The sequence below is a fragment of the Phyllobates terribilis genome, unplaced genomic scaffold (genome assembly GCF_046119375.1).
Source record: "Phyllobates terribilis strain yellow unplaced genomic scaffold, ASM4611937v1 Scaffold_8__6_contigs__length_399053987, whole genome shotgun sequence".
Classification (NCBI taxonomy): Eukaryota; Metazoa; Chordata; class Amphibia; order Anura; family Dendrobatidae; genus Phyllobates; species Phyllobates terribilis.
This window is the reverse complement of record NW_027362768.1, coordinates 172,308,334-172,335,812: the sequence shown is the minus strand read 5'-3', so window position 1 is coordinate 172,335,812 and position 27,479 is coordinate 172,308,334. Positions and strand designations below refer to the sequence as shown.

Below are 27,479 nucleotides of genomic sequence, written 5' to 3'. Positions count from 1 at the left end.
ATAGAGGGCAGTATTATAGTAGTTATATTCTTGTACATAGGGAGCAGTATTATAGTAGTTAAATTCTTGCATGTAGGAGCAGTATTATAGTAGTTATATTCTTGTACATAGGGGCAGTATTACAGTAGATATATTCTTGTACATAGGGAGCAGTATTCTAGTAGATATATTCTTGTACACAGGGGCAGTATTATAGTAGTTATATTCTTGTACATAGGGAGCAGTATTATAGTAGTTATATTCTTGTACATAGGGAGCAATATTCTAAGAGTTATATTCTTGCACATAGGAGCAGTATTATAGTAGTTATATTCTTGTACACAGGGGCAGTATTATAGTAGTTATATTCTTGTACATAGGGGCAGTATTATAGTAGTTATATTCTTGTACATAGGGGGCAGTATTATAGTAGTTATATTCTTGTACATAGGGAGCAGTATTATAGTAGTTATATTCTTGCATGTAGGAGCAGTATTATAGTAGTTATATTCTTGTACATAGGGAGCAGTATTATAGTAGTTATATTCTTGTACATAGAGGCAGTATTATAGTAGTTACATTACTGTAGATAGGGGGCAGTATTATAGTGGTTATATTCTTGTACATAGAGGGAAGTATTATAGTAGTTATATTCTTGTACATAGGAGCAGTATTATAGTAGTTATATTGTTGCATGTAGGATCAGTATTATAGTACTTATATTCTTGTACATAGGGGCAGTATTGTAGTAGTCATATTCTTGTACATAGGGGGCAATATTAAAATAGTTATATTCTTGTACATAGGGAGCAGTATTATAGTAGTTATATTCTTTTATATAGGAGCAGTATTATAGTAATTATAGTCGTGTATATAGGGGCAGTATTATAGTAGTTATATTCTTGTACACGGGCAGTATTATAGTAGTTATATTCTTGTACATAGGGAGCAGTATTATAGTAGTTATATTCTTGCACGTAGGAGCAGTATTATAGTAGTTATATTCTTGTACATAGGGGCAGTATTATAGTAGTTATATTATTGTACATAGGGGGCAGTATTATAGTGGTTATATTCTTGTACATAGGGGCAGTATGATAGTAGTTATATTCTTGCATGTAGGAGCAGTATTATAGTACTTATATTCTTGTACATAGAGGGCAGTATTATAGTAGTTATATTCTTGTACATAGGGAGCAGTATTATAGTAGTTATATTCTTGCATGTAGGAGCAGTATTATAGTAGTTATATTCCTGTACATAGGGGGCAGTATTACAGTAGATATATTCTTGTACATAGGGAGCAGTATTCTAAGAGTTATATTCTTGCACATAGGAGCAGTATTATAGTACATATATTCTTGTACACAGGGGCAGTATTATAGTAGTTATATTCTTGTACTGTAACGGGTCTGGGAGGCGGAACCTCTGAGCTACTATACAAGGAGGCGGTCCTTGTAAGGGAGCGGGTGGCGACCAGGGAAGACGGGCTGGAAGTCTCAGCAGGTGAACGGGACAGTCTCTGAGTGAACGGGACAGTCTCTGAGTGAACGGGACAGTCTCTGAGTGAACGGGACAGTCTCTGAGTGAACGGGCTGGAGGTCACGGCAAGTGACCGGGGCAGTCTCTAGGTATAGGGTTGGTACGACCTGTGGCGGCTGAAGATAGACGAGAGCTCCCAGGTGAGCAGGCGAGAGTCTCTGGATGAACGGGTGGTCACAGCATGTGACGGCGGAGCCTCCAGGAAGACCAGCGGACAGGCGACAGATGAGCGCTCCCAGGTGAGCGGGCAGAAGTCTCTGGACAGGCGGGTGGTCACAGCACGTGACGGCAGAGCCTCCGGGTAGGCAAACAGACAGGCAGCAGATGAGCGCTCCCAGGTGAGCGGGCAGGAGTCACTGGACAGGCAGGTGGTCACAGCACGTGACGGCGGAGCCTCCAGGTAGGCTAGCAGGCAGATAGCAGATGTGCGCTCCCAGGTGAGCGGGCAAGCTGGTCCAAAGACAGACTGACAGGAGTTGGAAGGCAGACCGTCGGACCTCAGGCAGGCAGGCAGGTAGCTGATGTGCGCTCCCAGGTGAGCGGGCAGGCTGGTCCTTAGACAGACTGACAGGATTAGTAAGGCAGACCGTCGGACCTCAGACAAGCTGGCAGGTATCTGATGTGCGCTCCCAGGTGAGCGGGCAGGCTGGTCCTTAGACAGACTGACAGGATTAGTAAGGCAGACCGTCGGACCTCAGACTAGCAGGCAGGTAGCAAGTAATCAGGCAGGAATCTGGCAGGTAACTGGCAGGTAACTGGCAACGGGACCTGAGGGCTGAAGCACAGGTGAGACCAGGGGCGGAACTACCGCCCGTGCAGCCGGTTCATTGAACGGGGGCCCCGAGGGAGAGGGGGCCCCTCCAGCCTCCAGCAGGGCCGCCATCAGGGCATGACTGCCCTGACTCCAGTATGGGGCCCGGCCGGTAGGGGCCCCCTCGGGGGCCCCCCTCTTGTGCGTCTCTCTCCTCATGGGGCCCCCGGCCCCATGCTATGCGCCGGGTCCGGGACATTTCAGCGCTGAGCTGCGCTGTTGCAGCAGCGCCTTCATGATTCCCCTGACTTCCGGTCATGTGACGGTGCCGTCACATGGCCGGAAGTCAGGAGAACCTGCTGTCAGCGATTTGGACGAGCGCCAGGATTCTGCAGGGATCGCATGGGGGTAAGTATAACAAGTTTTATTTTTTTTTAAATACAATTAACTAGGAGTGGAGAGATGGGAGAAGCACATGTGTGTGTGTATGTGTGTGTGGGGGGGGAGATGGGAGATGCACATGTGTGTGTGTGGGGGGGGAGATGGGAGATGCACATGTGTGTGTGTGGGGGGGGAGATGGGAGATGCACATGTGTGTGGGGGGGGAGATGGGAGATGCACATGTGTGTGTGGGGGGGAGATGGGAGATGCACGTGTGTGGGGGGGGGAGATGCACGTGTGTGGGGGGGGAGATGGGAGATGCACATGTGTGTGGGGGGGAGATGGGAGATGCACATGTATGTGGGGGGGGGATGGGAGATGCACATGTGTGTGGGGGGGGGAGATGGGAGATGCACGTGTGTGGGGGGGGGAGGTGGGAGATGCACATGTGTGGGGGGGGGAGATGGGAGATGCACATGTGTGGGGGAGATGGGAGATGCACATGTGTGGGGGGGGAGATGGGAGATGCACATGTGGGGGGAGATGAGAGAGGTGCACATGTGGTGGAGGGGGATGAGAGAGGGGCACATGTGGGGGAGGGGGATGAGAGAGGGGCACATGTGGGGGAGGGGGATGAGAGAGGGGCACATGTGGGGGGGAGGGGGTGAGAGAGGGGCACATGGAGGGGGATGAGAGCTGCACATGGGGGGGTTTGAGAGCTGCACATGGGGGAATTGGGAGTAGGGGGATAATGAGCTGCACATAACGAATGTGGGGTGGGGGAGAGTAAATGATAAATGATGATGGGGTGGGGAGAGCACGGACATGATATAATGAATTGGGGCAGGGGGTGCATGTAAATATTGAATGCGGGGAGCAGGAAGTATAGAGTAGGGGGCGTTGCGGATGCAGGAGTGTGACTGGTAACAAATTGGCGGAAAGAGTAGAGGTTCTAATTAAATTATATATTAAGTGCCTATTTACAGTTAATGGGGGCACAGTGGTGGATTACAATTTATATTTGGAATGGTAGGTTGCCTAATAACTAACCATATATTGATGGTGGATGCACGTCTGTATTCAGCTGCGTAATGTAGAAGTTGGGGAATGTGCTCTAGATAACTGTGTTATTTTATGCAGAGACGAGTCCTGGCTGGAAGACGTGATGGCGGTCTGTGCTGGATGAAGGAGAAAAGCGAAGATGAAGGACTTCACCTAGAGACGTCACCGGTGAGTCAGTCTATTACATGTACACTGTGTATAATGTCACTGGTGATCACTGTATTACCTGTACACTGACACTATATACAGAGCTCCTGTGTATAATGTCACTGGTGATCACTGTATTACCTGTACACTGACACTATATACAGAGCTCCTGTGTATAATTTCACTGGTGATCACTGTATTACCTGTACACTGACACTATATACAGAGCTCCTGTGTATAATGTCACTGGTGATCCCTGTATTACCTGTACACTGACACTATATACAGAGCTCCTGTGTATAATGTCACTGATGATCACTGTATTACCTGTACACTATATACAGAGCTCCTGTGTATAATGTCACTGTATTACCTGTACACTGACACTATATACAGAGCTCCTGTGTATAATTTCACTGGTGATCACTAGATTACCTGGACACTTACGTTATACATACCATGTATAGAGCTCCCGTGTATAATGACACTTATGGTAATATTAGTAATGTGGTGGTAATATTAGTAATGTAGTGGTAATATGTGGTCTGGTCATGGTGTGGCAGTTTTTCTCCCTTCTGTGTGGTATTATTCGGTCACTATGTTGTGGTAATATGTGGTCTGGTCATGGTGTGGCGGTATTCCCTGTATGTCGTATTATTGGTCATTTAAAAAAAAAATGTATATGACACATTCCCTTAAAGAAAACTAAATAAAAATATATCTAAAAAGAGTATTGGATATTTTAAGAAAATTTTAATAGGTTAGAGTAGGGCCCGCCCAGAAGAGTCTACCTTATCGTGGTGGCGGCTTTAAAAATCTTTTGCCAAAACAAAAGCTGATGGCTATGTATGTGGCGCCGTCACATGGCCGAACGTCAGGAGAACCTGGTGGCAGCGACGTGGACGAGCGCCAGGATTCTGCAGGGATTGCATGGGGGTAAGTATAACAAGTTTTATTTTTTTTAAATACAATTAATTAACTAGGAGTGGGGGGAATCAGAGATGCACGGGGGGGATGAGAGATGCACATGGGGGGGGTGAGAGATGCACATGGGGGGGGTGAGAGATGCACATGGGGGGGTGAGAGATGCACATGGGGGGTGAGAGATGCACATGGGGGGGTGAGAGATGCACATGGGGGGGATGAGAGATGCACATGGGGGGGATGAGAGATGCACATGGGGGGGATGAGAGATGCACATGGGGGGGATGAGAGATGCACATGGGGGGGATGAGAGATGCACGGGGGGTGAGAGCTGCACATGGGTGGGATGAGAGCTGCACATGGGGGGGTGAGAGATGCACATGGGGGGTTATGTTTACATAACTTTGTTGCCTTATGAAGGGCAGGGGGGGCCCCCCCAAATTTCTTTCACAGGGGCCCACTACAGTCTGTGTCCGCCCCTGGGTGAGACACAGGTGCAAACAACATTGCTCGGGCACCTCCATTTTGGAGGAGGTGCCTTATATACGGTAAAGTCCTCCGGCCATTGGCCGGGGACTCCTTAGGACGGCGCGCGTGGCCCCTTTAAGAGGGAGGGAGGGCGCGCGCGCGCGCCCTAAGCACAGTGGCCGGGAAGGAGCGCGCGCTGCCAGCAGAGCGGGAGAGGGACGCCGGGCACGGAGCAGAGCGGTGAGGGGAACAGCGTCCCTGCCTAGCAGAGGGCAGGGACGCCGGCACTACATGTACATAGGGAGCAGTATTATAGTAGTTATATTTTGCATGTAGGAGCAGTATTATAGTAGTTATATTTTTGTACATAGGGGGCAGTATTATAGTAGTTATATTCTTGTACATAGGGAGCAGTATTATAGTAGTTATATTCTTGTACATAGGGGCAGTATTATAGTAGTTATATTCTTGTACATAGGGGGCAGTATTATAGTAGTTATATTCTTGTACATAGGGAGCAGTATTATAGTAGTTATATCCTTGCATGTAGGAGCAGTATTATAGTAGTTATATTTTTGTACTTAGCAGCAGTATTATAGTAGTTATATTCTTGTACATAGGGAGCAGTATTATAGTAGTTATATTCTTGTACATAGGAGGCAGTATTATAGTAGTTATATTCTTGTACATAGAGGCAGTATTATAGTAGTTATATTATTGTACATAGGGGGCAGTATTATAGTGGTTATATACTTGTACATAGAGGGCAGTATTATTGTAGTTATATTCTTGTACATAGGAGCAGTATTATAGTAGTTATATTGTTGCATGTAGGAGCAGTATTATAGTAGTTGTATTCTTGTACATAGGGGGCAGTATTATAGTAGTTATATTCTTGTACATAGGGGGCAGTATTATAGTAGTTATATTCTTGTACATAGGAGCAGTATTATAGTAGTTATATTCTTGTACATAGGGGTAGCATTATAGTAGTTATATTCTTGTACATAGCAGCAGTATTATAGTAGTTGTATTCTTGTATATAGGGGGCAGTGTTATAGTAGTTATATTCTTGAACATAGGGAGCAATATTATAGTTGTTATATTCTTGCACGTAGGAGCAGTATTATAGTAGTTATATTCTTTACATAGAGGCAGTATTATAGTAGTTATATTATTGTACATAGGGGGCAGTATTATAGTGGTTATATTCTTGTACATAGAGGGCAGTATTATAGTAGTTATATTCTTGTACATAGGAGCAGTATTATAGTAGTTATATTGTTGCATGTAGGAGCAGTATTATAGTAGTTATATTCTTGTACATAGGGAGCAGTATTATAGTAGTTATATTCTTGTACATAGAGGCAGTATTATAGTAGTTATATTACTGTAGATAGGGGGCAGTATTATAGTGGTTATATTCTTGTACATAGAGGGAAGTATTATGGTAGTTATATTCTTGTACATAGGAGCAGTATTATAGTAGTTATATTGTTGCATGTAGGATCAGTATTATAGTACTTATATTCTTGTACATAGGGGCAGTATTGTAGTAGTCATATTCTTGTACATAGGGGGCAATATTATAGTAGCTATATTCTTGTACATAGGGAGCAGTATTATAGTAGTTATATTCTTTTATATAGGAGCAGTATTATAGTAATTATAGTCGTGTATATAGGGGCAGTGTTATAGTAGTTATATTCTTGTACACGGGCAGTATTATAGTAGTTATATTCTTGTACATAGGGAGCAGTATTATAGTAGTTATATTCTTGCACGTAGGAGCAGTATTATAGTAGTTATATTCTTGTACATAGGGGGCAGTATTATAGTAGTTATATTCTTGTACGTAGGGAGCAGTATTATAGTAGTTATATTCTTGTACATAGGGGCAGTATTATAGTAGTTATATTCTTGTACATAGGGGGCAGTATTATAGTAGTTATATTCTTGTACATAGGGAGCAGTATTATAGTAGTTATATTCTTGCATGTAGGAGCAGTATTATAGTAGTTATATTTTTGTACTTAGCAGCAGTATTATAGTAGTTATATTCTTGTACATAGGGAGCAGTATTATAGTAGTTATATTCTTGTACATAGGAGGCAGTATTATAGTAGTTATATTCTTGTACATAGAGGCAGTATTATAGTAGTTATATTATTGTACATAGGGGGCAGTATTATAGTGGTTATATACTTGTACATAGAGGGCAGTATTATTGTAGTTATATTCTTGTACATAGGAGCAGTATTATAGTAGTTATATTGTTGCATGTAGGAGCAGTATTATAGTAGTTGTATTCTTGTACATAGGGGGCAGTATTATAGTAGTTATATTCTTGTACATAGGGGGCAGTATTATAGTAGTTATATTCTTGTACATAGGAGCAGTATTATAGTAGTTATATTCTTGTACATAGGGGTAGCATTATAGTAGTTATATTCTTGTACATAGTGGGCAGTATTATAGTTGTTAAATTCTTGTACATAGCAGCAGTATTATAGTAGTTGTATTCTTGTATATAGGGGGCAGTGTTATAGTAGTTATATTCTTGAACATAGGGAGCAGTATTATAGTTGTTATATTCTTGCATGTAGGAGCAGTATTATAGTAGTTATATTCCTGTACATAGGGGGCAGTATTACAGTAGATATATTCTTGTACATAGGGAGCAGTATTCTAAGAGTTATATTCTTGCACATTGGAGCAGTATTATAGTACATATATTCTTGTACACAGGGGCAGTATTATAGTAGTTATATTATTGTACATAGGGGGCAGTATTATAGTGGTTATATACTTGTACATAGAGGGCAGTATTATTGTAGTTATATTCTTGTACATAGGAGCAGTATTATAGTAGTTATATTGTTGCATGTAGGAGCAGTATTATAGTAGTTGTATTCTTGTACATAGGGGGCAGTATTATAGTAGTTATATTCTTGTACATAGGGGGCAATATTATAGTAGTTCTATTCTTGTACATAGGGGCAGTATTATAGTAGTTATATTCTTGTACATAGGGAGCAGTATTATAGTAGTTATATTTTGCATGTAGGAGCAGTATTATAGTAGTTATATTCTTGTACATAGGGGGCAGTATTATAGTAGTTATATTCTTGTACATAGGGAGCAGTATTATAGTAGTTATATTCTTGTACATAGGGGCAGTATTATAGTAGTTATATTCTTGTACATAGGGGGCAGTATTATAGTAGTTATATTCTTGTACATAGGGAGCAGTATTATAGTAGTTATATTCTTGCATGTAGGAGCAGTATTATAGTAGTTATATTTTTGTACTTAGCAGCAGTATTATAGTAGTTATATTCTTGTACATAGGGAGCAGTATTATAGTAGTTATATTCTTGTACATAGGAAGCAGTATTATAGTAGTTATATTTTTGTACATAGAGGCAGTATTATAGTAGTTATATTATTGTACATAGGGGGCAGTATTATAGTGGTTATATTCTTGTACATAGAGGGCAGTATTATTGTAGTTATATTCTTGTACATAGGAGCAGTATTATAGTAGTTATATTGTTGCATGTAGGAGCAGTATTATAGTAGTTGTATTCTTGTACATAGGGGCAGTATTATAGTAGTTATATTGTTGTACACGGGCAGTATTATACTAGTTATATTCTTGTACATAGGGGGCAGTATTATAGTAGTTATATTCTTGTACATAGGGGGCAGTATTATAGTAGTTATATTCTTGTACATAGGAGCAGTATTATAGTAGTTATATTCTTGTACATAGGAGCAGTATTATAGTAGTTATATTCTTGTACATAGGGGTAGCATTATAGTAGTTATATTCTTGTACATAGTGGGCAGTATTATAGTTGTTAAATTCTTGTACATAGGAGCAGTATTATAGTAGTTGTATTCTTGTATATAGGGGGCAGTGTTATAGTAGTTATATTCTTGAACATAGGGAGCAGTATTATATTTGTTATATTCTTGCACGTAGGAGCAGTATTATAGTAGTTATATTCTTTACATAGAGGCAGTATTATAGTAGTTATATTATTGTACATAGGGGGCAGTATTATAGTGGTTATATTCTTGTACATAGGAGTAGTATTATAGTAGTTATATTGTTGCATGTAGGAGCAGTATTATAGTAGTTATATTCTTGTACATAGGGGCAGTATTATAGTAGTTATATTCTTGTACATAGGGGGCAATATTCTAGTAGTTATATTCTTGTACATAGGGGCAATATTATAGTAGTTATATTCTTGTACATAGGGGCAGTACTATAGTAGTTATATTCTTGTACATAGGGGGCAATATTATAGTAGTTCTATTCTTGTACATAGGGGCAGTATTATAGTAGTTATATTCTTGTACATAGGGGGCAATATTATAGTAGTTCTATTCTTGTACATAGGAGCAGTATTTTAGTAGTTATATTCTTGTATATAGGGGTAAAATTATAGTAGTTATATTCTTGTACATAGGGGGCAGTATTATAGTAGTTATATTCTTGTACATAGGGGCAGTATTATAGTAGTTATACTCTTGTACATAGGGGCAGTATTATACTACTTATATTATTGTACATAGGGGGCAGTTTTATAGTAGTTATATTCTTGTACATAAGGGCAGTATTATTGTAGTTATATTCTTGTACTAAGGGGGCAGTATTATAGTAGTTATATTCTTGCATGTAGGAGCAGTATTATAATAGTTATATTCTTGTACATAGGGAGCAGTATTATAGTAGTTATATTGTTGTACATAGGGGCAGTATTATAGTAGTTATATTATTGTACATAGGGGTAGAATTATAGTAGTTATATTCTTGTACATAGGGGCCGCAGTATAGTAGTTATACTCTTGTACATAGGGGCAGTATTATACTACTTATATTATTGTACATAGGGGGCAGTTTTATAGTAGTTATATTCTTGTACATAAGGGCAGAATTATTGTAGTTATATTCTTGTACATAGGAGGCAGTATTATAGTAGTTATATTCTTGTACATAGGGGCAGCAGTATAGTAGTCATACTCTTGTACATAGGGGCAGTATTATACTACTTATATTATTGTACATAGGGGGCAGTTTTATAGTAGTTATATTCTTGTACATAAGGGCAGTATTATTGTAGTTATATTCTTGTACATAGGGGGCAGTATTATAGTAGTTATATTCTTGCATGTAGGAGCAGTATTATAATAGTTATATTCTTGTACATAGGGGGCATATTATAGTAGTTATATTCTTGTACATAGGGACAGGATTATACAACCCCTGGCAAAAATTATGGAATCACAGGGGCTCGGAGGATGTTCATTCAGTTGTTTAATGTTGTTGTAAAAAAGCAGATCACAGACATGGCACAAAACTAAAGTCATTTCAAATGGCAACTTTATGGCTTTAAGAAACACTAAAAGAAATCAAGATAAAAAATGTGGTACTCAGTAAGGGTAATTTTTTTCAAACCAAGGAGAGGGAAAAAATTATGGAATCATGAAAAACAAACACACAAAAGAGCACTCCAATACATCACTAGTATTTTGTTGCACTACCTCTGGCTTTAATAACAGCTTGCAGTCTTTGAGGCATGGACTTAGTGAGTGACAAACAGTACTCTTCATCAATCTGGCTCCAACTTTCTCTGATTGCTGTTGCCAGATCAGCTTTGCAGGTTGGAGTCTTGTCATGGACCATTTTCTTCAACTTCCACCAAAGATTTTCAATTGGATTGAGATCCGGACTCTTTGCAGGCAATGACATTGATCTTATGTGTCTTCTTTCAAGGAATGTTTTCACAGTTTTTGCTCTATGGCAGGATGCATTATCATCTTGAAAAATGATGGCATCATCCCCAAACATCCTTTCAATTCATGGGATAAGAAAACTGTCCAAAGTATCAATGTAAACTTGGGCATTTATTGAAGATGTAATGACAGCCATCTCCCCAGTGCCTTTACCTGACATGCAGCCCCATATCATCAATGATGGTGGAAATTTGCATGTTCTCTTCATGCAGTCATCTTTATGAATCTCATTGGAAAGGCACCAAACAAAAGTTCCAGCATCATCACCTTGCCCAATGCAGATTCACGATTCATCACTGAATATGACTTTCATCCAGTCATCCACAGTCCACGATTGCTTTTCCTTAGCCCATTGTAACCTTGTTTTTTCCTGTTTAGGTGTTAATGACGGCTTATGTTAAGCTTTTCTGTATGTAAATCCCATTTCCTTTAGGCGGTTTCTTACAGTTCGGTCACAGACATGGACTCCAGTTTCCTCCCATTCGTTCCTCATTTGTATTGTTGTGCATTTCCTGTTTTGGAGATATATTGCTTTAAGTTTCCAGTCTTGACGCTTTGATGTCTTCCTTGGTCTACCAGTATGTTTTCCTTTAACAACCTTCCCATGTTGTTTGTATTTGGTCCAGATTTTAGACACAGCTGACTGTGAACAACCAACATCTTTTGCAACATTGCGTGATGATTTACCTTCTTTTAAGAGTTTGATAATCCTCTCCTTTGTTTCAATTTACATCTCTCGTGTTGGAGCCATGATTCATGTCAGTCCACTTGGTGTAACAGCTCTCCAAGGTGTGATCACTCCTTTTTAGATGCAGACTAATGAGCAGATCTAATTTGATGCAGGTGTTAGTTTTGGAAATGAAAATTTACAGGGTGATTCCATAATTTTTTCCTCAGAATTGAGTGATTTCATAATTTTTTAAAATTACCCTTACTGAGTACCACATTTTTAATCTTGATTTATTTTAGTGTTTCTTAAAGCCCTAAAGTTGCCATTTGAAATGACTTTAGTTTTGTGCCATGTCTGTGATCTGCTTTTGTATTACAACATTAAACAACTGAATGAACATCCTCCGAGCCCGGTGATTCCATAATTTTTGCCAGGCGTTGTAGTAGCTATATTCTTGTACATAGGGGCAGTATTATAATAGTTATATTCTTATACATAGGAGCAGTATTATAGTAGTTATATTCTTGTACATAGTAGCAGTATTATAGTAGTTATATTCTTGTATATAGGGGCAGTATTATAGTAGTTATATTCTTGTACATAGGGGGCAGTATTATAGTAGTTATATTATTATACATAGGGACAGTATTATAGTAGTTATATTCTTGTACATAGTAGCAGTATTATAGTAGTTATAATCTTGCACGTAGGAGCAGTATTTTAGTAGTTATATTCTTGTACCTCGGGGCAGTATTATAGTAATTATATTCTTGTACATAGGAGCAGTATTATAGTAGTTATATTCTTGTACATAGGGGCAGCATTATAGTAGTTATATTCTTGTACACAGTGGGCAGTATTATAGTAGTTATATTCTTGTACACAGGAGCAGTATTATAGTAGTTGTATTCTTGTATATAGGGGGCAGTATTATAGTAGTTATATTCTTATACATAGGGAGCAGTATTATAGTAGCTATATTCTTGCATGTAGGAGCAGTATTATAGTAGTTATATTCTTGTACATAGGGGCAGTACTATAGTAGTTATATTCTTGTACATAGGGGGCAGTATTATAGTAGTTATATTCTTGTACATAGGGGCAGAATGAAAGTAGTTATATTCTTATACATAGGGAGCAGTATTATAGTAGTTATATTCTTGCACGTAGGAGCAGTATTTTAGTAGTTATATTCTTGTACCTCGGGGCAGTATTATAGTAATTATATTCTTGTACATAGGAGCAGTATTATAGTAGTTATATTCTTGTACATAGGGGCAGCATTATAGTAGTTATATTCTTGTACACAGTGGGCAGTATTATAGTAGTTATATTCTTGTACACAGGAGCAGTATTATAGTAGTTGTATTCTTGTATATAGGGGGTAGTATTATAGTAGTTATATTCTTATACATAGGGAGCAGTATTATAGTAGTTATATTCTTGTACATAGGGGGCAGTATTATAGTAGTTATATTCTTGCACGTAGCAGCAGTATTATAGTAGTTATATTCTTGTACACAGGAGCAGTATTATAGTAGTTGTATTCTTGTATATAGGGGGCAGTATTATAGTAGTTATATTCTTATACATAGGGAGCAGTATTATAGTAGTTATATTCTTGCACGTAGCAGCAGTATTATAGTAGTTATATTCTTGTACACAGGAGCAGTATTATAGTAGTTGTATTCTTGTATATAGGGGGCAGTATTATAGTAGTTATATTCTTGTACATAGGGGCAGTACTATAGTAGTTATATTCTTGTACATAGGGGGCAGTATTATAGTAGTTATATTCTTGTACATAGGGGCAGAATGATAGTAGTTATATTCTTATACATAGGGAGCAGTATTATAGTAGTTATATTCTTGCACGTAGGAGCAGTATTATAGTAGTTATATTCTTGTACATAGGGGCAGTACTATAGTATTTATATTCTTGTACATAGGGGGCAGTATTATAGTAGTAATATTCTTGTACATAGGAGCAGTATTATAGTAGTTATATTCTTGTACATAGGGGCAGTATTATAGCAGTTATATTCTTGTACATAGTGGCAGTATTATAGTAGTTATATTCTTGTACATAGGAGCAGTATTATAGTAGTTATATTCTTGTACATAGGGGCAGTGTTATAGTAGTTATATTCTTGTACATAGGGGCAGTATTATAGTAGTTATATTCTTGTACATAGGGGCAGTATTATAGTAGATATATTCTTGTACATAGGAGCAGTATTATAGTAGTTATATTCTTGTACATAGGGGCAGTATTATAGTAGCTATCTTCTTGTACATAGGGGCAGTATTATAGTAGTTATATTCTTGCACGTAGCAGCAGTATTATAGTAGTTATATTCTTGTACACAGGAGCAGTATTATAGTAGTTGTATTCTTGTATATAGGGGGCAGTATTATAGTAGTTATATTCTTGTACATAGGGGCAGTACTATAGTAGTTATATTCTTGTACATAGGGGCAGAATGATAGTAGTTATATTCTTATACATAGGGAGCAGTATTATAGTAGTTATATTCTTGCACGTAGGAGCAGTATTATAGTAGTTATATTCTTGTACATAGGGGCAATACTATAGTATTTATATTCTTGTACATAGGGGGCAGTATTATAGTAGTAATATTCTTGTACATAGGAGCAGTATTATAGTAGTTATATTCTTGTACATAGGGGCAGTATTATAGCAGTTATATTCTTGTACATAGTGGCAGTATTATAGTAGTTATATTCTTGTACATAGGAGCAGTATTATAGTAGTTATATTCTTGTACATAGGGGCAGTGTTATAGTAGTTATATTCTTGTACATAGGGGCAGTATTATAGTAGTTATATTCTTGTACATAGGGGCAGTATTATAGTAGATATATTCTTGTACATAGGAGCAGTATTATAGTAGTTATATTCTTGTACATAGGGGCAGTATTATAGTAGCTATCTTCTTGTACATAGGGGCAGTATTATAGTAGTTATATTCTTGTACATAGAGGACAGTATTATAGTAGTTATATTCTTGTACATAGGAGCAGTGTTATAGTAGTTATATTCTTGTACATAGGGGCAGTATTATAGTAGTTATATTCTTGTACATAGGAGCAGTATTATAGTGGTTATATTCTTGTACATAGGGGCAGTATTATAGTAGTTATATTCTTGTACATAGGGGGCAGTATTATAGTAGCTATCTTCTTGTACATAGGAGCAGTATTATAGTGGTTATATTCTTGAACATAGGGAGCAGTATTATAGTAGTTATATTCTTGTACATAGGGGCAGTATTATAGTAGTTATATTCTTGTATATAGGGGCAGTATTATAGTAGTTATATTCTTGTACATAGGGGCAGTATTATAGTAGTTATATTCTTGTACATAGGGGCAGTATTATAGTAGTTATATTCTTGTACATAGTAGTCATTATTGTAGTACATTTCTTTATTGGATGCTTATATTGTGGACATAGCATCCGTGTCATGTCCCACAGATCCAGCAACCATGACTAATGTTCTGTGTACGATACAATATATGATGTTGCGGAGGACAAGGTGACAGGTTTATAGGTTAATATGCTGAGCGTTGATATCTTTATTTCAGTTTGTTTTGAACTTTGTGAGCAGAATCCGGAGCAGAACACGAGCTGTTGCTGCTGACCTAAACACTACAGCAGATGCTCACACTTGCTTCCCTTTTCTTAACAACTTCCTCCTCTCTTGTACAGATTTCCTCCGCAATTTTACTAAAAATGATATTATATAAATAAAACAAATTTTCCAGACGTTTCCCTGTACAAATGTCAGTAGACGTAGATACATTACATCAGCTGCGGCTCTGTTATAATAACCAAAGGACATAAAACAAATAAGAAACCGTAAAGGTTAGGTAGAAATAGAAGTCCTGAGTCCTCTGTAATATTTTAATATTCTGCCCAGCTGTTGATCTTCACTAATAGTACTGTCCACTGATGGCACCTATTGCAGTGCCCAGAGGGGTTTCTTACCTATTTTTGAATAGTTGTCTTCTATAATATCTTCTAGTCCAATCTCCTTCCAGAAACTGTCATCCCATCCTCGGTCTGAGGAATATGTCCATTTACAAACCAGAGTACAAAGAGATCTGAATGAAGGGACAAAACATGTAAGGTATAAAGAATTAAAGGGAATCTGTTACCAGGTTTTTGCCACCCCACTGAGAGCAGCCTGATGAAGGGGCAGTGACCCTGATTCCAGTGATGTACCACTTACTCGGCAGCTTGCTGCCGTTTTGGTAATATCATTGTTTTACCTGCTGCAGATCTACAAGTTTTTTGAATGCAGAACTTTATATCATCTCCACAACACCAGCCATTGACAGATGTCTTTGTATACTGTACATAGGCAAAAAGCTGCCAATCAGTGGTGAGGATGTGGTTGGACTACATGGCATCAGGTTTACTAGTCCTGTAGTCATAACCTCCTGCTGATAAAACAGTGATTTTATCAAAACTGCAGCAAGCAGCCAAGTAAGTGACACTTTGCTGGTGTCAGGGTCTCTGTCTCTATATTATGCTGCTCTCAGATTACTTGGGAAAAACCTGGTGACAGATTCCCTTTAATAGCAGATATAGCTGCAACACCACAAAGAGTAACATATAAATATATTAAATTGAACACAGAGAGTTACAGTGTCATTATCCTATACCCCAAGTATCAATGTCATTGTCCTGTATTTCAAGTATCAGTGTCATGATCTTGTATCCCAAGTGTCCGTGTCATTGTCTTTTCCTCAAGTGTCAGTGTCATTATCCTGTACCCCAAGTGTCAGTGTCATTATACTGCTCCCCAAGTGTCAATGTCATTATCCTGTACCCCAAGTGTCAGTGTCATTAACCTGTACCCCAAGTGTCAGTATCATTATATTGTACCCCAAGTGTCAGTGTCCTTATCTTGTACCCCAAGTGTCAGGATCATTGTCTTGTACCCCGAGTGTCAGCCTCATTATCCTGTACCCCAAGTGTCAGTGTCATTATCCTGTACCCCAAGTGTCAGTGTCATTATCCTGCACCCCAAGTGTCAGTGTCATTATACTGCACCCCAAGTGTCAGTGTCATTATCCTGTACCCCAAGTGTCAGTGTCATTATCTTATAGCCCAAGTGTCAGGATCATCATCCTGTTCCCCAAGTGTCAGTGTCATTATCCTGCACCCCAAGGGTCAGTGTCATTATCCTGTACCCTGAGTGTCAGTGTCATTATCCTGTACCCCAAGTGTCAATGTCATTATCTTGTACCCCAAGTGTCAGAATCATTGTCTTGTACCCCGAGTGTCAGCCTCATTATCCTGTACCCCAAGTGTCAGTGTCATTATCCTGCACCCCAAGGGTCAGTGTCATTATCCTGTACCCCGAGTGTCAGTGTCATTATCCTGTACTTTAAGTGTCAGATTTATTATCCTTCATCCCAAATGTCATTTCATTATCTTGTACTCCAAGTGCCAGTGTCATAATCCTATAACCCAAGTATCATTGTCCTGTAACCCAAGTGTCACAAGTTAATTTTTACAAAACTGCTGCATGTGATACAAGGCCAAAAACTAATCTTTATTTTAGAATTGAGCATTATTTTGTTTTGTAATATACAGTCCTGCTCATCGTTATTGGCACCCATGAAGTTTAAAGTACATAATGTGGAATATCTCCTGAAAAAAATGAATCAAGTGAAAGAGTTTTTTGTATAGAGACTCGTGTTAAATACAAAAGAGCAAATGATAAACAATAATTTAAAACAAAAAGCAATGGAAGGGAAAAATAGAGAAAACTAAAGCTTGCTGTGACACTGGTATTGGTACCCTAATTTAGTATGGAAACACATTTTGACTCACCTGTAGTAAATCACAAAAGAGACTCACCTACGATTAATTGTCAGTGCCCATATGACATGAATTAGCCAATGACTTCAGTGTTTTAAAAAGTCACATGGTAGGCCCTGTTCCTTTGTCACAATGGTGAAGACAAAGGATCTGTCTGAGGACATCAGAATTGCTATTATTAGCAAACACAAGACTTCCAAAGGGTATAAGGCCATCTCCAAAGACCTTGGTATCCCAGTTTCAACAGTGCATAATGATATTAAGAAGCTTGCCAAGCATGGAACCGTCAAGAGCCTCCCTGGATGTGGGGGGGGGGAGGAAAATTGACAAGAGATATCTTCGAAGGTTGGTGCGAATGATGGAGAAAACACCACGTCAAACATCCAAAGACCTGAAGACCAACCTGGAACAGTCTGGGGTCATGGTTTCAACAAGTGCCGCACACTAAACGAAGCAGAGCTTTATTTGGCGAAGGCCAAGGAAGAAACCATTTCAGAAGAAAAGACATAACAAGGAACAACTGATTTTTGCCAAAGAGTACCTTTACAAACCACAATCTTTCTAGGAAAATGTTCTGTGGACAGATGAAACAAAAATAGAGATTTTTGGCAATGCAAAGCAACAGTTTGTTTACAGACGGCACAATGACGCTTATAAAGAAAAGAACATCTTACCAACAGTTAAGCATGGTGGAGGATCCATAATGCTGTGGGTTGCTTTGCTGCAGATTTTAGAGTGAAATGTCCTACCCAGTGTAAGAAAACTTGGTTTTAGTCTGCGAACATGGGTCCTCCAGCAAGATCATGACCAAAAGCACAAATCCAAAAGTACACAGGAATGGTTGAAAAAAAAAACATGTACTGTTTTAAAATAGCCAGCAATGAGTCCTGAACTCAATCCCATTGAAAATATTTGGGGTGAGCTGAAATCTGCCATTAGGAAAAAGAACCCTGGAAACATTCAAGAGCTTGAACAAACTGCAAAGGAAGAGTGAGAGAAATTCCAGCTGAGAAGTGCAAGAAGCTTATAGATGGCTACAAGAAACGTTAGAAGGCTGTCAGCAATGCCAAAGGGTGTGCAACTAAGTATTAATTAGCGGTGCCTTTATTACTGCACATGATGGTTATTCTGTTTTTTCTTTGAAATTGCAACATGGAAGTTCAAAAACAATGTTTTATTGTTATATTACTTTGGACCACCAATTAAAAATCCTGAGGATATATCTTTGGTACATTTCCATTTATTTCTGAAAATATTGTACTGTCTATGAAAAAATGAAGGGGTGGCAATAACGGTGAGCAGCACTGTATGCTGAGTTTCTATTCCTAATCAAACATAAAGTTTACATTTACATTTACATTTACAAACAAGAAGAGATTTTGAAAATGCTGAAGAATGGAGACACTATGAGCCCGATTCATTATGTATTTTATCTCATTTCTGCTTTTTCCCGTTATTCATGTGTGCCTTATCCTTCTTTTTTAAGTCTTGATGATTCCTGAATTGCTGCTTTTTAAAATTATGCTAAATATTTTCACAAATTCTCTCTAATCCCTTCCTGGAGTGATTTTATGTATGGCTGAAATAATTCCCCCCATCCAAAGATTTTGAGACATTTTAAGGATGGAATTTTTTGGACTAAAAAATCACAAAAGAGGTTAAAGGCAAAAAATAAAGAGCATTTTTGATTTTGCGCAAAATTCTTGAACTAAGTGCCATTTTGAAGAATTTGGCACAAATAAATGTCAATGAATTCCACAAGACAAGAAAAGTGACTAAGAAAAAAAGGACAAATGATTAATTGGAGCTTAAGTATATCATAAACTTTTCATTTTCCAATAAATAAAGATTTCTCCTTGTCCTGTCTCGTCAGCTGTTATTATGAGACTTCGGTTTTCTCTTCTGTACATATAAACTTATTTGTGTCATTTTTTTTAACAACATGATTTATTTAATTCGTTCACCAGACTGTGAATAATGTGAGCAGGAGCTCAGGAGACGAAGTAACAAGTAGTCTTCATGTATCTTTTATGACTCCGAAGTGACAAATTCAGAAATATCAGAATGAAGCTTTTACATAAAAGGTGCTAATGACATTCTTTGTAGGTCGAAGGATGCACATTCATCTGAAGTGTATCGCAGCGCAAAGACCCTCCAGCTTCCTGCACTGCAATACACGCCATCAGAGGCCAGCAGCGGACATTGGCATGCCAGTCATGAGTGGCGCATGGCAGTGACGTCATGCGCTGTCCGTGCCAACGCACTGTAATCAGCTACCGTCTTCAGAAGAAGACGCCGCAAGTCATGGGAGCGGAGGAAGGTAAGAAGAATTTTTGATTTTTTTATGTTTTGGAAAACAGAAAAAACATTATACCAGGAAAGGGCCCAGGATGTAGGACATTACACCAGGATTGGAGTCATTTTACCAGGATGGGGGTCATTAAACAAGACAGAGGCCCAGATGGGGGTCATTATACAAGGAAGGGGCCCAGGACGGGGGACATTGTACAATAATGGGGTCAGGATGGGGAACAGTATACCACGATGGTGAACATTGTTATAGGATGGGGGACATTATACCAGGAAGGGTCCCAGGATGGAGGACATTAGAACAGTATAGGGTCATTATGCAAGGCAGGGGCCTAGGATGGGGATCATTTTACAAGGCAGAGGCCCAGATGGGGGTCATTATACAAGGAAGGGGCCCTGGATGGGGGACATTATACCAGAATCGGGTCCAGGATGGGGAACAGTATGCCACAATGGTGAACATTGTTATAGGATGGGGGAAATTATACCAGGAAGGGGCCCAGGATGGAGGACATTAGACCAGGATGGGGGTCATTATACCAGGATGGGGTCATTATACAAGGCAGGGGCCCAGGATGGGCATCATTATAAGAGAATGGGGGACATGATACCATGATGGTGAACATTGTTATAGGATGGGGGACATTATACCAGGAAATGGCCCAGGATGGGGGCTATTGTTATAGGATCGGGGACAATATACCAGGATGGGGAACATAGTTAAAGAAAGGGGCCAGGATGGGGGACATTATTACAGTAAGGTGCACAGGACAGGGGACATAATAACAGGGCATGGCCCAGGATGGGGGATGTTATTACAGAAAGAAGCCAGGACATGGGACATTATTACAGGAAGATGCCAGGATGGGGGATATTATTATAGGAAGGTGCCAGGACCAGAGACAGTATTACAGGTGTTATGGTAAATATTTATACTTTGCTTTAGTATTTAGACAATTCATATATCTTTGATAATTTTGTATTTTAATATTAGCTTTATAAGTGTTATTCATAAATAACATAGGTGTTGTCTCTGATATAGAGATGTATTAAAGCCTTCCTTTGTTTCTGAATGTATAGTGAAGTAGATATAGCCAGATCCTAAGGAATGCAGCGGAATACATAATTTACGACTTTGTTTTTCCCAACTTATCTTCCTTTTTAGGTAACATAATGTAAGCCGCTCCCACTTTCCTTATCTTTGTGGTTTGTAATAAAAACTTGTAACCAGGCATCTGAGGGCAGACAAGTCTGGGACACTGACAGAATTGGTTGTGTGTTCTCTTGTCTGCAATTGATCGACTCCTTGATTTGATCAAAACTGGCAAACGTGTGAAACCTCTTGAGATTCTCCTAAAACTTTTCATATAGGTTTCTCCATCACAGGAAAGTGCCAGGTTGAGGACACTATTACATGTATGTGTTTATAGGATCTAGAATGCTACAAAGAGTCATACATTTGACCAACATGGAGGTGTGGTCCCAGGTCCAAATTTTGTACCGGTGTCCATTGGACTCTAGTTATACCACTGGACTTGAATATAGTTGCTCATTTAACGGCCTGAAATTGTACTTGGGACACCACATTTTAGTTTACCCAAGGCAACAATTTATCTGAAACCAGCCTGGACCTCCAGGGACAAAGAGACGGCTTCCTAAATCCATGAATTCCCCACTGGATCCGGGACGGTTTGGATTTATGCAACTATCCGATTCTATGCAGGAGAGGAAGTTCATAGTTGTGGTAAATTTTCCTCTGCATGATCTGGATACCCTAAAACAGCCACCAGCGCTGCCTCTGTGCCCTTGATCACAACCATAACTGCTCTCAGAGCCGATGTCACTCAGCTTTTCACCAATCCTGAATGATCGTTTTACCCTTTGCAATAATTAGAAACATGTGCATTGCTTTAAAGGTCCAGCAGCTACAAAATTACCAACCTTAAAGAGCAGAACTATACATTGAATTCATTCTCGTCAGCGGAAAAAGAAAATATTTCCCCTCATTTCACCATCGTAAATGGAACACAGTAATCTGTGCAGCGGCGGCACCATGTATCCTGTGGTTTCACAATGATCCAGAATGTGCTCACATCACCAAAGCGGCGCACGACTTCTAGCGAGATATGTGCGGAGTTAAGTAGGGACATGAGACGGGGATTAATATTCAGGAATCCTCGGCTTCTTAGAGGAAATTTGGTTTTGCAGGCCGGAGGAGAATTTCAGTCTCTGCAAGTTTTCAATTATAGATGGATGTTGTGCCAGGGATAAAGAAATCTCGATTTTATTCAGTGCGATCAGGGTGTTGATTACCGAGCGACAGACGAGAAATTCTACCATTATTTGGGTTTCCACATTTTTATAGTTGGAAATATTTCCATACTCTTTTCTTGAGAACAAAAGGTTGTGCCCTTACAAGTCAAGACTGAATGGATACCGGTACCACCGCAGCACCCAGCCCTGTGCACTCGACAAATTTTTGCCACCTAATCTGAAAGCAGCATAATGTAGAGACTGAGATCTTGATTCCAGTGATGGGTCACTTACTGGGCTGCTTGGTGTAGTTTGCAGCTATGTAGTCCTCCATATTCATGAGCTCTGTATAGCCATGCCCTCATCACTGATTGGCAGCTTTCTGCCTATGCACAGTGCACACAGAAAGTTGTCAATCAATGGTCTGGGCGGGATTATACAGGGCTCAGCATTCAGAGAACTGGTAGATCTGCAGCAGATAAAACAGGGATTTTATTAAAACTGCAGCAAACATCCGAGTAAGTGACACATCACTGGAATCAGGGTCTCTGCCCCTACGTTATGCTGATCTCAGATGGAGTAGCAAAAACCTGGTGATAGATTCACTTGAAAGCCACGTTCACACATTCAGTATTTGGTCAGTATTTTACATCAGTATTTCTAAGCTAAAATCAGGAGTGGAACAATCAATCAGAGGGAAAGTATAATAGAAACAAGTGCACCACTTCAAACACTTCACGTGTGAACATGGCCAAAGGGTGTGGTTTTACCCCTTTTTGCAACCCAACTCTTAAGACTGTCTCAGCAAAATCAAGAGGCTGAGTATACACTACATAATTTTCTTATTTTTTTCTCTTCTGTCTGTATTTTTTAGTAAACATGTACAGGGATGTGGATTTAAGCCCCCCATACACATTACACCAATGTCAGACAAACCCGCCAATAATGACTAATTCGGTTGACAGTCAACTGTGTATGGGAGCCCGGACAATTAATTGTTGGGACAGTTAAAAATCTGGCATGTCTGATTTCAAACTGCTGATCCTTTTGTTCTCTAGAGATAAGCCACCACCAGAGATGTTCTTATAGAGAGCTCTCTGCCAAACAAGTGCTCCTGTGTAAAGGAGAGATGGCTGAGATGACAGCAATCTAATGTGTATGGGGGAGTCTTACACAGGGACTTTGGGTTGAGTTTTCGGATTAGCAGCTGGCTGGCAGGAATTGTCGGTAGCTGAGTCAGAACCAGGAGGTATGCACAGGAACAAAATTGTCAAACAGAAGAATAGTCAGTAAACGAGCCGAGGACTGAATCAGAATTATTCACAAGAATCACAGAAGATGAGAACAACAGGCGTTAACCAGAGCTAGTAAAAACAATAACTGGCAGCTAGGGACTGACTTTTGGAGGCTTAAATAGGAAGGAGCCCCGTCCATGGCTTTAACAGAGAACTAATTATATCAGACCAAAGATGTCACACCAGGTGTGGGAAAGACTTAGTGCAACACAAAGGGAAAAGGGAGTCCAGACACTAGGGAAAGGGGGGAGTGGAGACCTCCTAGTCTGGTCTAGTGTCACCCTGTCTCAACTATCGTCCCTATTTTGGCTCTTCACCTATCGCCGCACGCGTGCTTCGCCCTGACTTTCCCTGGCGTATGGCTAAGGCTAGGGACGGGAGGAGATGAGCACTAGTCGATCTCCACTAAACTCTATAGACAACAAGGGTAGACAAACAGGAGGAGATTGCTTAGCTTTAGACGACTCCAGACAAATGCGCACACGTCCTCAAGCTCCAGAGAGGATGAAGTACTGCTTTTGATAAAGCCTCACAAGTAGTAATGAATATCTCCGGCACCTCCCTCTCAGACACACCAGGTATTTATACATCCAGGCCAGGGAGCTAATTAGCCAGAGGGAGGTAGCCGCTGGGTCCTAGAGACAGCCAGTCTCTAAGAAGATGTCTGTAATGCCAAACGTAGAGATCGCCTGCAACCAACTGCAGGGTGACTGTCTATCACCTCTGACACACCCGTGACAAAAGAGCTCATTGAAGAAAAACAGGAAAACTGTTTGAAGGGACAAAAGGCCAACAGAAACCCGCCTGCACTGCCCAGCGGCAACCACTTTGCCAGTGTTGCAGGGTCCAATGAAAGGGGCAGATGTGGCAAGAGCTCATGAGGAGCAGAGGTGACATGTGCTTGTTAGGGGCAGAGGTGGCACTAGTTTGTGAGAAGCAGAGGTGGCAATAGCTTGTGAGAGGCAGAGGTGGCAAGAGCCTGTGAGGGGCAGAGGTGGCAAGAGCTTGTGAGGGGCAGAGGTGGCAAGAGCTTGTGAGGGGCAGAGGTGATGAGCTTGTGAGGGGCAGTGGTGGCAAGAGCTTGTGAGGGAGAGAGGTGGCAAGAGCTTGTGAGGGGCAGTGGTGGCAAGAGCTTGTGAGGGGCTGTGGTGGCAAGAGCTTGTGAGGGGCTGAGGTGGCAAGAGCTGGTGAGGGGCAGAGGTGGCAAGTGACGCGCCCCCTGGGCCATATTCTTTAGGGGGAATATCCGGAGCCGGATCAGATGGGAGTTGTAGTCTTCCGAGTGGCTGTGACCCGGTCCGTGCCCAGGGTGTCAAACTGAGTTGTATGTGGCAGTCCTACAGATGTTACTAAGTTCTTAATGTCGACTACGCCACCCGTTGTGTTGCGGTCACTGTGGCCGCCGCTGCAGCAGGGTCCGCTGAGGCTGGTGGTGTAGGTGCAGCTTTGGTGATATAACCCCCAACGGGTGGGGTATAGCCTCAGGGGGATCAGGTGCAGAGGATGGGAGTTGTGGTGATGCAGTGTAGACGGCAATCAGAGACAGAGTCGGGTTATGCAGTTTAGGATGTTTACTCACTGCTGATGTTCTGGTCACTCCAGCTTCGAGTGACCTCCCGAGCCGTGCTGCGTCCACCAGGTTCTGGATCCAGCCAACTCCCAAATAAGTCCGGAGCGTGACCCTGAGCTCTCCTTCTGTCCTTTCTCTGGCCGTCCCCACTATTGATCCACCCAGGTCCAGCTCCCTCGGGCCTTCTGTTGGGAGACCCTTGGCCTTGGGTTCCCTGACCCTCCACGTGGTATGCCTTCATGGTGGATGTGGTGGGTGACCGTGGCAAACGCTGCCCACGGTCTCCGGTCTCTGGCTGGGGTGTGTTTTTGCCCCCACCAGCTTGGGTTCCGGTACCCTGATGCCGACTCTTCACCCGGGGATTTAAGTTGGGTTCTTGGAGTCCTTTTCTTCTGTTTCCCCCTCTGGGTCTCTCTCTCTTCTCCTCTCTCACTCTGGGTCTCTCTTCTCCTCTGCTCGCTGACTTTCTCTCTGCAACTGACCCTGTTCTTAGTTGGTGCCCACCTTATATACACCCTCTATGTGTGAGCTCAGGTGACCAGCACCCAATGAGCTCCTATCTTTACCCAGGCTGCTCCCCCTATCTGCCCCTACACTACTTGGGATGTACCACCCCCCTCCCACTCCAGCCAGGAACAGACTCGGTCGTACCTGCACATTTCTAAGTGGGAGTACCGTCGGTCTGCTCCTCGGAAATGGGATGTGTGTAGTGCATGCAGCCTACCGAGCTCAGTTCCACACTCCTTCCTTACCCGGGAGTGGAATATCACACCTCTGGGTTGAGGTGCAATACCCCTGTAGCAGCCGAATCCTCAGGGTGCTACACAAGAGCTTGTTAGGGGGAGAGGTGGCAAGAGCTTGTGAGGAGCAGAGGTGGCAAGAGCTTGTGAGGGGCTGAGGTGGCAAGAGCTGGTGAGGGGCAGAGGTGGCAAGAGCTGGTGAGGGGCAGAGGTGGCAAGAGCTGGTGAGGGGCAGAGGTGGCAAGAGCTTGTGAGGGGCAGTGGTGGCAAGAGCTTGTGAGGGGCTGTGGTGGCAAGAGCTTGTGAGGGGCTGTGGTGGCAAGAGCTGGTGAGGGGCAGAGGTGGCAAGAGCTTGTTAGGGGGAGAGGTGGCAAGAGCTTGTGAGGAGCAGAGGTGGCAAGAGCTTGTGAGGGGCTGAGGTGGCAAGAGCTGGTGAGGGGCAGAGGTGGCAAGAGCTGGTGAGGGGCAGAGGTGGCAAGAGCTGGTGAGGGGCAGAGGTGGCAAGAGCTTGTGAGGGGCAGAGGTGGCAAGAGCTTGTGAGGGGCAGAGGTGGCAAGAGCTTGTGAGGGGCAGAGGTGGCAAGAGCTTGTGAGGGGCTGAGGTGGCAAGAGCTGATGAGGGGCAGAGGTGGCAAGAGCTGATGAGGGGCAGAGGTGGCAAGAGCTGATGAGGGGCAGAGGTGGCAAGAGCTGATGAGGGGCAGAGGTGGCAAGAGCTGATGAGGGGCAGAGGTGGCAAGAGCTTGTGAGGGGCTGAGGTGGCAAGAGCTTGTGAGGGGCTGAGGTGGCAAGAGCTTGTGAGGGGCAGAGGTGGCAAGAGCTGATGAGGGGCAGAGGTGGCAAGAGCTTGTGCAGACATGGATGTTACAGAATGTGGTGTCTGGGATATAAGACGAGTCTCAGTCGCTCCGTGCTTGTATCGATCATGTCTACATTGCTCAGGTGACAGCATTGTTTTCTATGTGTTTTATTAACTAAGGTATCAGGTGACCTTTCAAGAAAAAAAAGATTGCATTACGGTGAGAATTACCTGCGAGCCTCAGATGTGCTCTTCAAAGTCCTTGCTCTTGATCTGTGAAGGTTGTTACAAGCACCTGACAGACCGATCACTGCGCTCTGCTCTTAGAAAGGTCACCGCGTGGCAAGGTGATATTATTGTGTGGTGCCTTTGAAGTGGGAGTCGGGATATTTACAGTCGATAATGAGTTGATATACATCTCACTGTGCATTATGGCAACTGCACCAAAAATCACTTAACCCGCAAGTCACAGAACATCAGATTGGAAACTAATGAAATATATTTAGAAACATTTAAAAGACTTGTTACTATCAGCACTCAGATATTGTACCCCGATCACCCCCAGAGCCGTCTACACGGAACTACTACCTGATACCACGAATATACCTGTATTCACACCACCGATGGAAGAACTCATTATGTATAATTATAGAGAGATGAAGATGCCCAGGTTATACCAGCATGCTCCATATCACTTATATACAAGATGAATAACTTATACCACCTGTAAATATATAATTATATAAAGGAGATTCCCAGGTTATACCAGCTGTACATATATAATTATATAAAGGAGATACCCAGGTTATACCAGCTGTACATATATAATTATATAAAGGAGATACCCAGGTTATACCAGCTGTAAATATATAATTATATAAAGGAGATACCCAGGTTATATCAGCTGTAAATATATAATTATAT

At 41.2% G+C, this 27,479-nt stretch overlaps 1 protein-coding gene across 3 annotated transcripts in view; it reads right to left on the bottom strand.

Annotated features, from left to right (window-relative positions):
• Positions 1-27,479, bottom strand: part of FGGY (FGGY carbohydrate kinase domain containing) — a 367,685-nt gene that overhangs the window by 254,401 nt on the left and 85,805 nt on the right. For all 3 annotated transcript variants that reach the window (XR_012247734.1, XM_073643734.1, XM_073643735.1), the window contains one exon: positions 15,745-15,860. Coding sequence is in view for 2 of the 3 variants with exons in the window: in XM_073643734.1 (XP_073499835.1) it covers positions 15,745-15,860 (116 nt within the window). In the remaining variant the exon portion in view is untranslated. The remainder of the gene's footprint in view (positions 1-15,744; positions 15,861-27,479) is intronic.